General features: G+C 40.4%; 1 protein-coding gene across 2 annotated transcripts in view; it reads left to right on the top strand.

Annotated features, from left to right (window-relative positions):
• Positions 1-3762, top strand: part of KCNJ6 (potassium inwardly rectifying channel subfamily J member 6) — a 165318-nt gene extending 161556 nt beyond the window's left edge. For both annotated transcript variants that reach the window (XM_054166099.1, XM_054166101.1), the window contains one exon: positions 1976-3762. In XM_054166099.1, the coding sequence (XP_054022074.1) occupies positions 1976-2301 (326 nt within the window). In that variant the 3' untranslated portion in view covers positions 2302-3762. The remainder of the gene's footprint in view (positions 1-1975) is intronic.
• Positions 3763-13481: the final 9719 nt, after the last annotated feature.

The following is a 13481-nucleotide window of genomic DNA, read 5'->3' on the forward strand; positions in this document are numbered from 1 at the left end:
GGGGCAGGGAGATCCTATTCAATACTGCATCCACACCTTTGGGTCTGCCCAGAAAAGCACTGGGGGAATAAAAGAAAAAAAAAATAAATATTCCCTTGAGGAAGCTGCTGTACAGCTAATGAGTTTCTCATGTGTACAGTGTTCTGTGTGCTGCCAAGTTCCTCTCACTCTGTAATTTTGGGGGGAAAGAACATCTCCCTTAGACTAAAAATCACACAGGAAATTTCACAATAGATTGTTTTGTTGCATTGTCCTTCTGCCCTTCAAACATGTGAAATGAATAAAAGGATGGTAAGGTAAGGTCTTTATAATATCCATTTGTGCACTACTTGAGAATTGAAATGCAAACATGTTCTGTCCTGTAAAATCAAGAAAAACAAAGGCTTGAGTATTTCTGTCAAGCATGAGGAAAGAGAAAGGTAGGAACATGGTCCTATTTCTACCCGGCTGTAGCAGGTAGGTACAGTACAGCAGCTTTCACACTGAAGCTTTCCCAGCCAGCCACCACTCTGCAGGGTCTGAGACACCGCAGTGAGTGGAGAGATATGCTGAAGAGCTGAAGTACCACAGTGTGGTAATAGCTGGTAAATGTCTTTCTAAACCAATGTTAGAAGAGAAAAAGACACAGTACCAACAAACAGCAGTTTTCACGCCTCACAAGAAAGCTGCCTGAGCTTGAAGAGGAGGTTCAAGAGAATGAAGGCAAAACAATCTGGGGCAGTTTGCACAGCCCTGAAAAAGATCAGAGACCAATTATTGCTCTTTCTGAGACTCTCCACGTGAGTTTATGCAATGCCAGCAGTGCAAAGAAGCAACACACGTTTCTACAGACCACCATTTGTGGCCCCAAATTGAACATCTTTTTTTTAATTGCTTATGGTAACCTTCTAAACTGATGTGTGGCAAGCTTGTCCAGGAGTTATGTGAACTCTGTTTATTAAGTATTCAACATGTGCTGTTCAGCTGCAATTTGCTTAGTAACACACAGCTAATAATGCACATGATTAAATGAAAATGTACTCCCATTTTGTTGGCATATGTTTCTGCTTCTTAAATTCACTTATTCTGACCTTTTTCCTGGTAAGTTGGGGTTCCCTTTCCACTCCTCAGCATTAATGTTTTATTGTAGTTCTTACCTGAGTTGTTCCTCTGGGATAGGGCAGCTTCTCCACTTAACAGATCCCTGCCATGGGCAGGTGTTTCTTCACCAAGAAAACACTGGCCAACACTTTGAACAGGCACCTCTCTACACTTCTTAACAAAAGACAGTATCTTACAGGTCCTTTTTCCCTATGGCAGCTCCCACAGTGAGGTTCAGTAGAGCTGTGAAGTTAGTAACAAAGAAGTTAGTCCCAGTTATCTGAATGCACACACATCACACACTATCACAATGTCCTTCAGGAGTTTTGTTGGTGTTTGTGCACAGGCCACCAGCCCAAACCTCAAAGTAGCACAACTCAAAGGCGCCTCCAACCTCTAGCACAGCCAATTCAACCCATGGTTCAGAGGCTTACGATTTGGCTCCAGAAAACAAAAGCTTTTCTGTAAGTTCCTCAGCTAGCCTGGGCAAGCACGGAACATGGCAGCATGGGTTCATTACATGCTGGGGTACTGAAGGATGACATGGTGCAAGTCATGTACGCTCTTGATAAGCCATCTGAGATTTACCAGTGGGTAAGTTTCTTGCTGATGAAATATAGGAATAAGAAATGCATTTAATAAAGAAATGTTAATCTTTGCTCACAGACTCATTGCTTGTTATTATGTACATGGACAGAAGGAAAAGGTGTCAAATAAGTTACATGCTGTAAAATTGCTTTCTAAGCTCAACCCTGTATGATGTCAAACCTAGATCTTCTCTGGCATGTGCCTTTTTGCATGCACTTCCCTGCCTATATGAAAAAAAAAAGAACTAAGGATTTGGGAAAGCAGTACTTCTCCCTTCTTTACAGTACTTCTTCCTTCTCTGTTACAGGAATGACTTGCCAAGCTCGAAGTTCATACATAACGAGTGAGATCCTGTGGGGTTACCGTTTCACCCCTGTCCTCACTCTGGAGGATGGGTTTTATGAAGTTGACTACAACAGTTTTCATGAAACGTATGAGACCAACACACCAGTTTACAGTGCCAAAGAACTAGCAGAGATGGCCAGTCGAGCAGAACTGCCCCTGACATGGTCTGTTTCCAGCAAGCTGGACCAGCATGCTGAGCTGGAAACTGAAGAGGAGGAGAAGAATCAAGAAGACCAAAATGAAAGAAATGGTGATGTGGCCAACTTGGAGAATGAGTCCAAAGTGTAGAACTACTGGAGGCATTAAAGCCACATCACCTCCTTAATCGTCTCCCCTCTTTGCTCCCCCCCACTTCTTTCTCCAACATGCTTTCCTTTTGGTTTGGGTTTTTTTTTTCTTCCTTGCTATTCTTAATTCTGGGAAAATAAATACTTAAGATGCAAAATATCTACCTGCCCAACTTAAGAAATTCACAGACTAAGCAAAGGCATGGGTTAAAGCTGCAATACCCATTGTCAATGGTGGAATCTTGATTCCCCACCCTGGTAATGAGTGCTGGCTTCCTTGGCACCTCCCTGTGAGTTCAGACCTCCAGGTTTAGTCACAGCAACAACAACAGCAACAACAAAAGTAATGTGAATACACACAAGGAGTTTAAAAGGAAAGACTGATAAATGTTCAAAGTAATGGGGTTTGGCTCCAGTTTTTTATCTGTTTCAGAACAGTTTCACGTACTGAGTGAGAAGCCTCTATGAAATGGGCCTTGCAGCTTTAAGACAAAGGTGAGCAGAGGGATCTGTAACCCAATACGATACTGTACATATGCCTTATGTAATTACTTTCACTTCACATTTAGTAATAAACACTGCATGTACAAAAGTACTGTAGTAAAGAACTTCTAAATAATGTACATATATGTGTAATTAAGGTAGGCTTAGGAACAGGGTTCTAGAAATATTGGGATGCAAAAACTAACTACCCATCTCTTTTCTAATATTTGGATTGCAATATTGATTTTCCCCCTCCCCCACTACTTCCCCCCATATCTTTGGCTCTTCTAGTGCATGACATTTTCTTCAGTGTACCAGACTGGCAGCTATTTAGAGTACCTCACTGCTTGCAAAACAGATCATTTTACTGACTCTAAAAAGCCATAAGTCTGGAAGAGGGCAGGGTAAAGAAATTGTAACATAATTACTGATATACTGTGAAAATGTTTACGAATAAGGCAAATTGTTCCTGGCTATTTTTTTGGCAGTTCAACCTAAAATTTAGGCAAGCTCATGGCAAACCAGAATTTCCTGTATACTCTGCATATAGCAAGCATGTTTCATGTGAAGGTATTTATCCTTTATGTTCAATACCTAGGGAAACTCCTCCCTTTCCCCAACCCAAACCATGGGACTTCAGCAGAGTAGTTTGCTATAGAAACAGCAAAAGCCATTGAAAACCAAATGTTGCACCTTAGGGAGTAGATTTTAGCTACTCAACAGGGAAAGAAACCACTGAATTTCATTTGAAGTCATAATCAATGAAAACCATTTGTTGACAGTGTCGGTGCTTGGCCAGTCCGGCAGAGTCATGGGTGGTGCAACATCCCTGGGTATATGCTTCAACAGGGTCTCAGCTAAACTCACAGCTCCTGCTACCAGTGCTCAGGAGAGTGGTTCCCTGACTACTTTCTTCACCTTAGGTTAGCTCCTTGGCTGTTGTAAATCAGTGTAAATCCTGTACATTTCAACATGACAACTTTAATGAGGCAGTGATAATTTGCATAGCTTACATGGCAATGCTCCTGCAAGCAGGAGAACTAGTGTGTACAGTCACAGTTTCACAGACAGGCACTGTAAGGGGCTGCTTGTATGATGCAGCATTTCCCAGTGCTAAGGACCACTCAGTCAGGCCCAGTGTGCATAAAATACTACCTGCTGAAAAGAGACTGTGTTGCTTTCAGTGGGCTTTTGGTCAGGCCCACCAAGAATAGCATTTCTGTCAGTTACAGAGAAGAAGCTGCAGCCTTTTGTTTTTAATACCTGCCTGCTCTGGAAAGGAAGAACACACTGAAGAGAGGCTAAAGGATTTATTATTTTTTTTAACAGAAATATTTACGTTAAAATAGAAGAGATATAAACAACTCAGGAGAACCTTAGTGGGCAGGTGGAAATTTTGCACTGTGATATAGCTTTCATATTAAATTCACATCTGCTTTCATTTTTTCCCCCTGTTTTTTTTCTGAAGCAACTGCTCCTTGCTAGTTTTCACAGAGTGTGTTAATCAGTGGGGTTTTCTGCATGTCCTCTAACTGTGCTTAGGGGAGCAGAGTATGGTGTTGGGAAAGGTTTTCTCACCAAGCACTGGCAGATCAAGTTGGATGGAAAGATTTTTTTGTTTCAGGTCTGGCCATCTTCTCTAACAGGCTCTCACAAAGTAGCATGATGTAAGGAATTATGTGGAATATGGATTATTTTTTTTGTTCCCTCCACCTGGGATGGCTGATTCTGCCAACTCAGTAAAGTTTCCTTACGCTTAACTTTGGCGAGATAGCAGACTTTTCAAAGCTCGTTCTTCTGCCCTAGCATCAGCAGCTGCCAAGTGCTCCAGTTCATCCGTCACAACCCATTCTTCAAGCTACCCAAGAAGGGTACTGAGCATTTGTAAGGAAAGGTGGCTCCACAGCTCCACCGGTAGACAGAAGCCTTATAAGCAGAGGAGCCAGGGGTAGCGCAGCACCGGTAGTGATGAACCACCTGTGCATGGCGGTCCTAGTGAAAGGTGCACGAGCTGAAAGCAAAGAATTCCTCCGAGGATAAACCTGCTTTTTGCTCTTGTGATTTACTGGGCCACTGTATAATTCATTGCTGCAGTTTAACAACAACAACAACAAAAAAAAATTAATAAAAATTGTGTTAATTAGAACAGCAGCTCAGGGCCCTAATTAAATCCTTTTTTGTGTCCTTTAGCACAAAAGACAAATAGACTTTCTGCCACTGGGGCATGCGCATGTGTAAGCTATATTTTTGTGAATAGGGCACTTAAAGTTTAAGGTGTGTGTGTGTTTGTCTCTTTCTCTCTCTCTCTCCCCCTGTATTTTATTGTCTTTGGTATTAAGGTAGTACGGACTGTAAAGTTTATGAAATCTCATTTTTGTAATATAAGCTTAAAAAAAAAAACAACAAAAAAACACAACACAGAAGCCTCCAAAGCTTTCAATGGGAAGCTTCACATAAACTTTGTACTAGAATGTCCCTATGAAACACCTCTATTTTTCTACAATGATTGATTAAGCAGTTTAACAATGTATTTTGTGTCAATGATTTCAACCGAACTGGTAAAAGGACAATTAAGAATTGAATGCTGTTAATTAACAATGGATTTTCAAGCCGTATATACTGAGTGGTGTTTTCATTAAGACTAAATAGCTTAAATAGAATTGACTACATCATTAATCAAGACACATTACATCTCTATAGACTTCACTAATACATTTTGATGTCTTCTTCTCAGAGTTATCTTTTCAGTTCCGGGAGCAAAAGAATTTACAGAGACAAATGTGGGCTCTCAGTAATCCACTGTGGCTCTCGATTCCGACTTCTGATGAACAGAAATGCCAAAGGGGTGCTTTGTACAGACATCATGAACAGTGTTGCACAGTCCTCTCTGCTTCCTTCTGGCTTTTTTCTTTCTTGCTTTCTTTTTCTGTTGTGGGTTTTGATTTGTTCTTAAGAACACACTAATTGTTTCTCCTCCACCCAGGTTTCCAAACCAGATCTTTCAGGTGTTGATAACAGAAACAGACATACCGCTTTTAATGGAGCAACACAAATTTGTACCAGGTGAGAATCTGGCCTTCAGCAACTACTTGAAGCTCTGGCTTATTATTTAGTAATAAATACCATCTTACCAGTATTAAAATAAATTTCAGATTTTTTTTTTTTAAATAAGCACCAAAACCCCAAACATTCTTTTAGCAGTATCTAACTGTTATGGTCTAGATCTTTACCCTACAGTTCCGCAGTCATATGCATTGATGTCAACCATCCCAACAAAATTAACTTCCATGATTACAGTTGAACATCTGCTTCCACAAAGGGTCTTGCTGCAAGTGTACAGGTAGGAAGGATTTCACAGCCCTGAGTCAGCAAGGCAGAGAAAGGAGATGCCATGCCAAAGAAGGGTCCCCAGCATGTGGCTGTCAAACCAGGTGAGACAAGGTGCTGGTAAAACCAAGAGGAAAATGCTCAGCAAATCATTTGAGGTTAACTTTACAACAGCCTCTGGATTTAACCCCGGTGGATGAAGGTGCCCAGATCTGAGGTTGCCCATGTTCTTCTGCTTGAGTTAAAGAGGAAACTCAGGCCTTTCAAAACTAGGAAAGAAATTTTTTTTCTCTTCTCAACCACAGGGCAGAAGTTCCCATTGACTCGGTTGCACAGTGCTGGGCTACTTAGAAGACAGAAGAGCTGGGTTCAGCCCAGGAGATACATCACACTTCTCCCAAGAAACTGACCCTGCCATAACAACAACAGCAGAGCCCCAGCCTTTATGTCAAGAGCTGACTGGCTCTTGAATTCTCCCACTAGTCCAAAGAAACTTTAAATCTTTGTGCAAATTCCTCATTCCCTGGGTCCATAACAGCATCCGTTCTGTCAGTCAGGTTGGTCTCCAGCAAACCGACAAACCTTGGGCTGAGTAAGGCACGGTGCTCAGGTTTCTCACCTCCTAAACCAGCATGGCCAGCAGTCAGCTGCAATCCACAGAGATACAGCACCACAGCCTTTGCCTGTTTCTGAACGCAACCAGCTACCACATCTCCTAGGAGGCAAAATCCTACAAGGCCTGGGTTTGATGTGCTCTATTTGGGAGGCAGAGGTCAGGTGAATCCAAGTCATTTTATCTTACTCCTGCTTTGCTGTCAGATGGATACAGTAACACACAGCCAGAGAGGATGAACAATGTGACACCACGAAACCATGGCTAGCAGGAGGAAGGAGTATCTGTGACGCCTATCTTTTGCAGGCTTGAATATAAGCAGGTGGTGAATTTATACCACTTCCTCCTGTTGTTTAATATGGATGTGAACCAGACACTCAAAACTAAAAACATAATTTTCCTATATGGCAATGGGAGGGTCAGACACCTTGAGTAGGACATTTCCTAGCAGCTACCACCAGAGCTTCTGACCAAGAACCATAATTTTTTTGCTTTTGTGTTATTCTTTGTCTACCAGAATACCTCTCTTTTCAGAATATCAGCTGCTTTAACAGCCACTTTACCTCACTCAGGCACTCACTTAGGCTGTAAATCAGGCCCAATAAAACAAGAGCAAAAGTTGGCTTCTCTTTCACTCTTGTTCCTTTAGCTCATAAATGTGCTGTTTGGAAACATGTGCTTGGAGAGGAGGCATAAACCTGGGATTTGTGCTGTAAATAATTCTTAAAGACAAGACTTGAAAGCTGTTATTAATTATTAATATTAAATTGTGCTCTTTTATGCTTCCTGAGTGAATTTAAACTTCTAGGATTTGGCTTTTTGGAGGGGAGGGCTAGCGTCAGACATTCCAGAGCAGCCTTCATTTTGTGCGTTTAGTTCAAGCTTACTTCTGCTGATTTCCATGTTTTTCAGATCCTCTGGATTTCCAGAAATTCTGAACCAGTGGCAACATCAGTATAACAGCATACTTTTTTTACCACTTATCATTCTCCCATTTATATATATATATGTGTGTGTGTATATATATACAGTTTCCCACAGCTAGCACACAGACATCCTATCTAAAGATAGCATTCTAAAGAGACCCAACTATCTCGTTCTTTCATCTCAGGTGTGAAATCTATTTTCTGTTCTAAGAAAATTCACAAGTAAAAACCACAGTTTTTCCCTTTTCCTCCCTAACTTGCTTGTCATCCACACAGAAACAAAACTTGAGAGTTTTAAAATAATACCAGCTGCATTGAGGATTTTTTCCAACCAGAGGGCAGGACTAGGGAAAGCCCTCCTCACTTTTCTGTTGTTGGTTGTGGTTTGTTTTGTTTTTTTTCAAATCAAAGGCAGCATCTCCAAACTCACAGCTGCAGCTTGTGCACAGTGCACTGGAAGCTAGGGGCACCGTCCTGCTACCAGCTTGCTTTGAGGTTTGCATTAGCCACTCCTCCAAGCCATATTGCTGGCTTTCCAGTTATAGGCAGTCACTTACATTAACTTTTAAGGAAGCTTTCAACTGGGAGAACTGGGGAAGAGCTGTTACCCCACCATAATTTCCTCAATATGCTTTTCACAGTCTGTTGGGTTGGAGTACTCTGGACTTCTTCCAGCTCAGGAAAGGAGAGTGCTAGGTTCACAAGCATGAGTCCTTACAACCACCCTCACTGACTGCTTCTTCATTACCATGAATAGGAGGATCCAAATTCCTTACTGAAAAACCCATACTAAAGGATGTGTGATCTGATGCTTGAGATGGCAGCATTCTGGTTCAGAAAGGATGACAAATGCAACATACAGTGTTCATTCCACTTCATGTGCACAGCATGTTGTGTGCAGCCTTTTGCTGAGCTCAGGAAATGAAGGTAGAGCATCACACCACTAGCAGCGCTCTTTAAACATCTAAGAAATCTTCCTAAGAATGTAATGTAATCAAAGTAAAAAATACCTCTTCTAAAATGAGAAATCTCTAATATGAAAATACTACTAAGACTGGGGGTGGGGAACTCAAACAGTTATACTTTGAAGTCATTATAATGTATCCTGTTCAGATGGTGATAGAAGCTATTTCCTTTTTGTGGCAATATTTTTGGATTAGATGGATGAGATGCTATAGCTAACCTCCTAAATCTCTGTGACTTTCAGAAATGTTGAACATTTACCAGCTCTTACCAAGATCAGTAAGAATTAGGAGGCATTTCTGTGAAGAGAGACCATCTGCTCAGATGATGATGTAAGAACTTGGTGCTGCCTTTTGCTCCTGCTTTTAGACTCCCTGGGAGATGATGGAGTCAGGAGAGGTCTCCACCTCACCAAAATGCTATCCACATCAAATACATGCCAAAACTCTAATGAACCCACACACGTTGCAGTTAGGCACACATTTTTAGCACCCTAGGGGTCACTACAGGCATTGTCAAATATAGTAAACATGCTACCAAACAAGACTGAAGAAAGACTTGAATTTCTTAAAGGCCTTTTTCTTCACTTGAGTTAAGCAACAGCAGTGGGGTAAAAGGAGGAGGCTGCACAGCTTGCACTTGTGCTGTACCTTCTGTAGGAAAATATGGAAGTTATCACATAGCCGAGAGAACACCATTCCTCATTTCTAATAATTTCAATACTCAAAACACAGGAAAGTCTACAAACTTTATAATCCAAAGGCAAAATGGTTCATAGCAAATTTGAAAGATGCCTTGCAGGTGGGGAGGAGAGGGGGACAGGGCAGGGGGGGGAAGTAATAGATAGAAACAAGCGCAGTGTACAGATGAAACCAGACAAAAATCTTGGCCAAAGGCCAGAGCAACTGAAATCAAGAGCTCAAAACTAAGCCATGCTACTGGACATTTTTTACTTTTTATACTCAAGTATGATTTCTTTGATGTACACAAAATCACTATTAATAAATATAGTAAAGCATGACCAAAAGAATTGCTTAAAAAGGTTGGCTAACCAAATCATCAGAAGGAATACGTATAACGAGCAGAGACAAGGGAAAGAACATCCTCACTTAAGTGCCATTCAACAAATTTCCCCAGCCTGTGAAACGCATTAAAGAGATACCAACAAAAGTGAGCATTGCTTCTAAACTTACTGAATTCAAAGCAAAGCAGGAAAATATTCAATGCACAAAATCATTGTGCCCCTTCAAGAATCTATCTCTAGTGTCTCTTGCCACCACCTACATGGCAAGGAAAAAATTAGCTGTATGCTAGTTAGTATCTACAGTAATGATCATGGAAATAGTCTTATTCCTTGAGAGGCAGAAATTCAAACTGAGCTTGAAGAAAAAGCACAGCAAGATCACCTAATATGATAACTAATACATATAAAAATAGTTAACCTTCTGCTTCATCTCTTTTCCCAAGGGAGAAACAGAGAAACAGAAAGCTATGTAGACAGTTTCCTGGAAAATGGCAGAGAAAAGGCATGGCTTTATTTAATAAATTTGAATATTAATTTTCTTTTTCATTTTAATGGCAGTGTTTGTTCTCTGCTTATGTCAACATCGCTTGATTTGCTAAAAATATGCATTGCCACAAAAAAAAAATACGACCTTTCAAGAGTAATTCTAGCTTTGTAAAGCAAGAATTTAATCTGGGTCTTTACTAATTATTGAGTAATCTGTCGATTGGTACCAATATGTGGAACAAGATCAACACAGTGAACTGCTTCAGAGAAAAAAAACCATGGAGGTTAAAATACATCACTGTACAAATCAGAAGGGAAATCTCCATTCACAATTTCTTCCCCTCACTTTTCCAGAATAAAGTGATAAAGCATTCTGACATGAAATTAATGAAGCATTTGAGCAAGCTGCTTTGTTCAAGCTGGAGACTTTCTTGAAACAGGTTGAATTGGGTTTTCTTGAAGTGGGTTCAAATTCACACTATGGAATTTATTTGAGTTTACCTACTGTATAAAAAAAAGAATAGGTGGTTTGTTATTGGGTGGGGGTTTTAGTAAAATACACTGTTGAAGATATCTAGCAGCAGAGGAATCTGTCACCACGCTCACCCTTACAACATGAGTCAGTCATTGCCATAATTACCACCATCTTTTCTTTTTTATTTAATCCAGCAAACAGAAGAACAGAAATTGAAGTATTTTGTTCAGATAAACATGAGTGCAGTTTCCTTCTGGAAACTGTTTCAACACTGCCCACAAATTTCAGATTTTTCAGAGCTTGAAATCTGCTATATCATTTCCAGGAGAGTAGGAATGGAATGGAATGGAATGGAATGGAATGGAATGGAATGGAATGGAATGGAATGGAATAGAATAGAATAGAATAGAATAGAATAGAATAGACCTTTGAAATCATCAATGTAATCAGATATCAAATAGGTTACATCTGCATTTCTACATGAATCTCAGAAGCTGGCTGTTAAGGTGGGGCTTGAGCTCTTCTCCCAGGCAACTTGTGACACGATGAGAGGGCATGGCCTGAAGCTGCGCCAGGGAAAGCTTAGGTTAGATATTAGGAAGCACTTCCTTGTGGAAAGGGTAATTAGACACTGGAATGGACTGCCCAGAGAGGTGGTGGAGTTGCCACCCCTGGAGGTGTTTAAGGGAAGATTGGATGTGATGTGGGACTAGTGACTTGGTTGAGTCAATGTGGTGGTGTTGGGTCATAGGCTGGACTTGATCTCAGAGGTCTAGTCTAGCTTCAATAATTCTGTGACTAACACAATTAGGTTAGCAAATAATGACATGACATCTGCTCTAAAATATTTACATACAAGTTTATGAATAAATTAGTAAAACTGCATATTTGCAGACATGTATCATTTCAGTAAATAAGCAGAAAAACACTTCTGTGGAAGGTGCAGTTACCTACTTGCCCTCATAGCAGTTTCATAACTGCTCTTCCAGGAAAACTGTATACCCACTTGAAAAAAAAATACTAATAAATCAATTCTTTCCACTGGATCAATGTACACAGCTTTGGACACTGCCTTTCTTTAATTTGCTGATGTTTAATCCATTGACATACCAGTGCACTATTAACAAAAGGGACAGCTCTAGGAGAGAGCTGAAAATGAAGACTTGCTTTCTTTAGTTCATAACCTAGAGTTCAGGCTCTCTTTTCTTGCATCTTTGGTTTTCCAGAGTATTTCTCACCCAATTCCGGGACCCAAGGGAAAAATTCACACACCTATTTTCAGTACATTTTTTCACTGCACTTTGATTCATTGCTGTATAAATTAAACTTGGCATGATTATGAATGGAACAGGGTTTTCTTCCCGTATCACAGACCATCCAGTGGCTTTGTGAGCCTGCATTCATCTGTGTGGTACCTACAAGGCTCCATATTTTGAGGAATTAGGGATATTGCAGCAGGCGTGGATGAACAAGGACCTTGTTGCACCTTCAGGTCTGGAAGTGGGCCACATCTTTCACCTGCTCACATTCTATCCCCCTCAGATGAGGGCAAGTTATGTTCCTCGTCAGTACATCACATTTCACTCTTGGTTATATGGCAATCTCTTTTCATAATCATAAAATTAACAAAATAGTGTCTGAGTTAACATGTCCAGTTTGCCTGCAAACCTGCTTTCATCTGGTCTGCAAATGCTACTGGTGGGCACAACTTAAACACAGCCTACATGGCTCCAGAGGTCTCTGACAGTCTGTTCCTCTGGGTACCTTGCTGGCACTTGAACTAGCAAGTTCAAAGCTGATGCAACACATGTAGACTGACATCAATGACTGCTTTTTTGGCACCACAGGAATATTAGCCTGAAAACAGAGGATACCCAGTCACAGGAATTATCTGTCAGTAAACTACAGGTGGTCAGAACCAATGAGGGTTCAGTGTTGTGATTGCAGGTCATATTTCTTCTATAAACAGTTTTCATTGTTAGCTGCTGGGGTGTTGCATATTTCATGTAAACACTGTGGTAATTTGCTGAATGAAAAGAAGCAAAGAAGGAAGAAAGGGAGAAAAAGAAAAAGGTGTCACTTCCCCTCTAACCCATAACTAAACTTGCAACAGACAAAATGCAACCTCTTTTGGTTGGTGCTTTCTCAGTTATCCAACATTACGAACTCTACTGTTTAAAAAGTCACAATATTATCTTAACAGGCATAATATTTAAAGTGATAAGATCATTTTCAGTAAGTCTTATGCTCCTAAACAGGTGGGATGACTGTGAAAGATTGGTCTCCAATGTCATTACATCCAAGCACTGTTCTAGCAAGAGCTTCATTATTGCTACTGGGATACTTGAAATTTAAAGTGTTTCATTGGATTATAGGCTAACAGGATGAAGATCTTTTCTACAGCACATATCTCTGTGGAGTTCTGCTTTGATTCGTGTGGGAAAACCAACTAATAATGAACTGTGATGGATAATGATCTTGAGCTCTGAGACATTTTGCATCTGCTTTTCAACAGGTTCTGGTAGCATTTTCTCACATTACATCAAAATGTATTTTCCTTTATATTTATTTTCACAACAATAGATTATTATATAACATACTATAATCAGATATCACATGAACAGATATTTATTTAAATGTGCTTCATATTTATCAAATTTTAATTCCCCAGAACTTGAGTTTTCTCAGACAGAACTCAGCCTTCTACTCTCTACCCTGTCCCTTGCCCCATCGGCCATTTTGCTGTTCTAAATCCTGGCTACCCGTTGTGACACATCTCTGCTTTTCATTGCTCATGTTCTTTAAAACTTGATTCTTCTGAAAAACCTGCAAGAATTAACTCCAATCCAACCTTATTTGACCATTTGGAGAGTGGAATAAACTG

The sequence above is a fragment of the Dryobates pubescens genome, chromosome 12 (genome assembly GCF_014839835.1).
Source record: "Dryobates pubescens isolate bDryPub1 chromosome 12, bDryPub1.pri, whole genome shotgun sequence".
NCBI lineage: Eukaryota > Metazoa > Chordata > Aves > Piciformes > Picidae > Dryobates > Dryobates pubescens.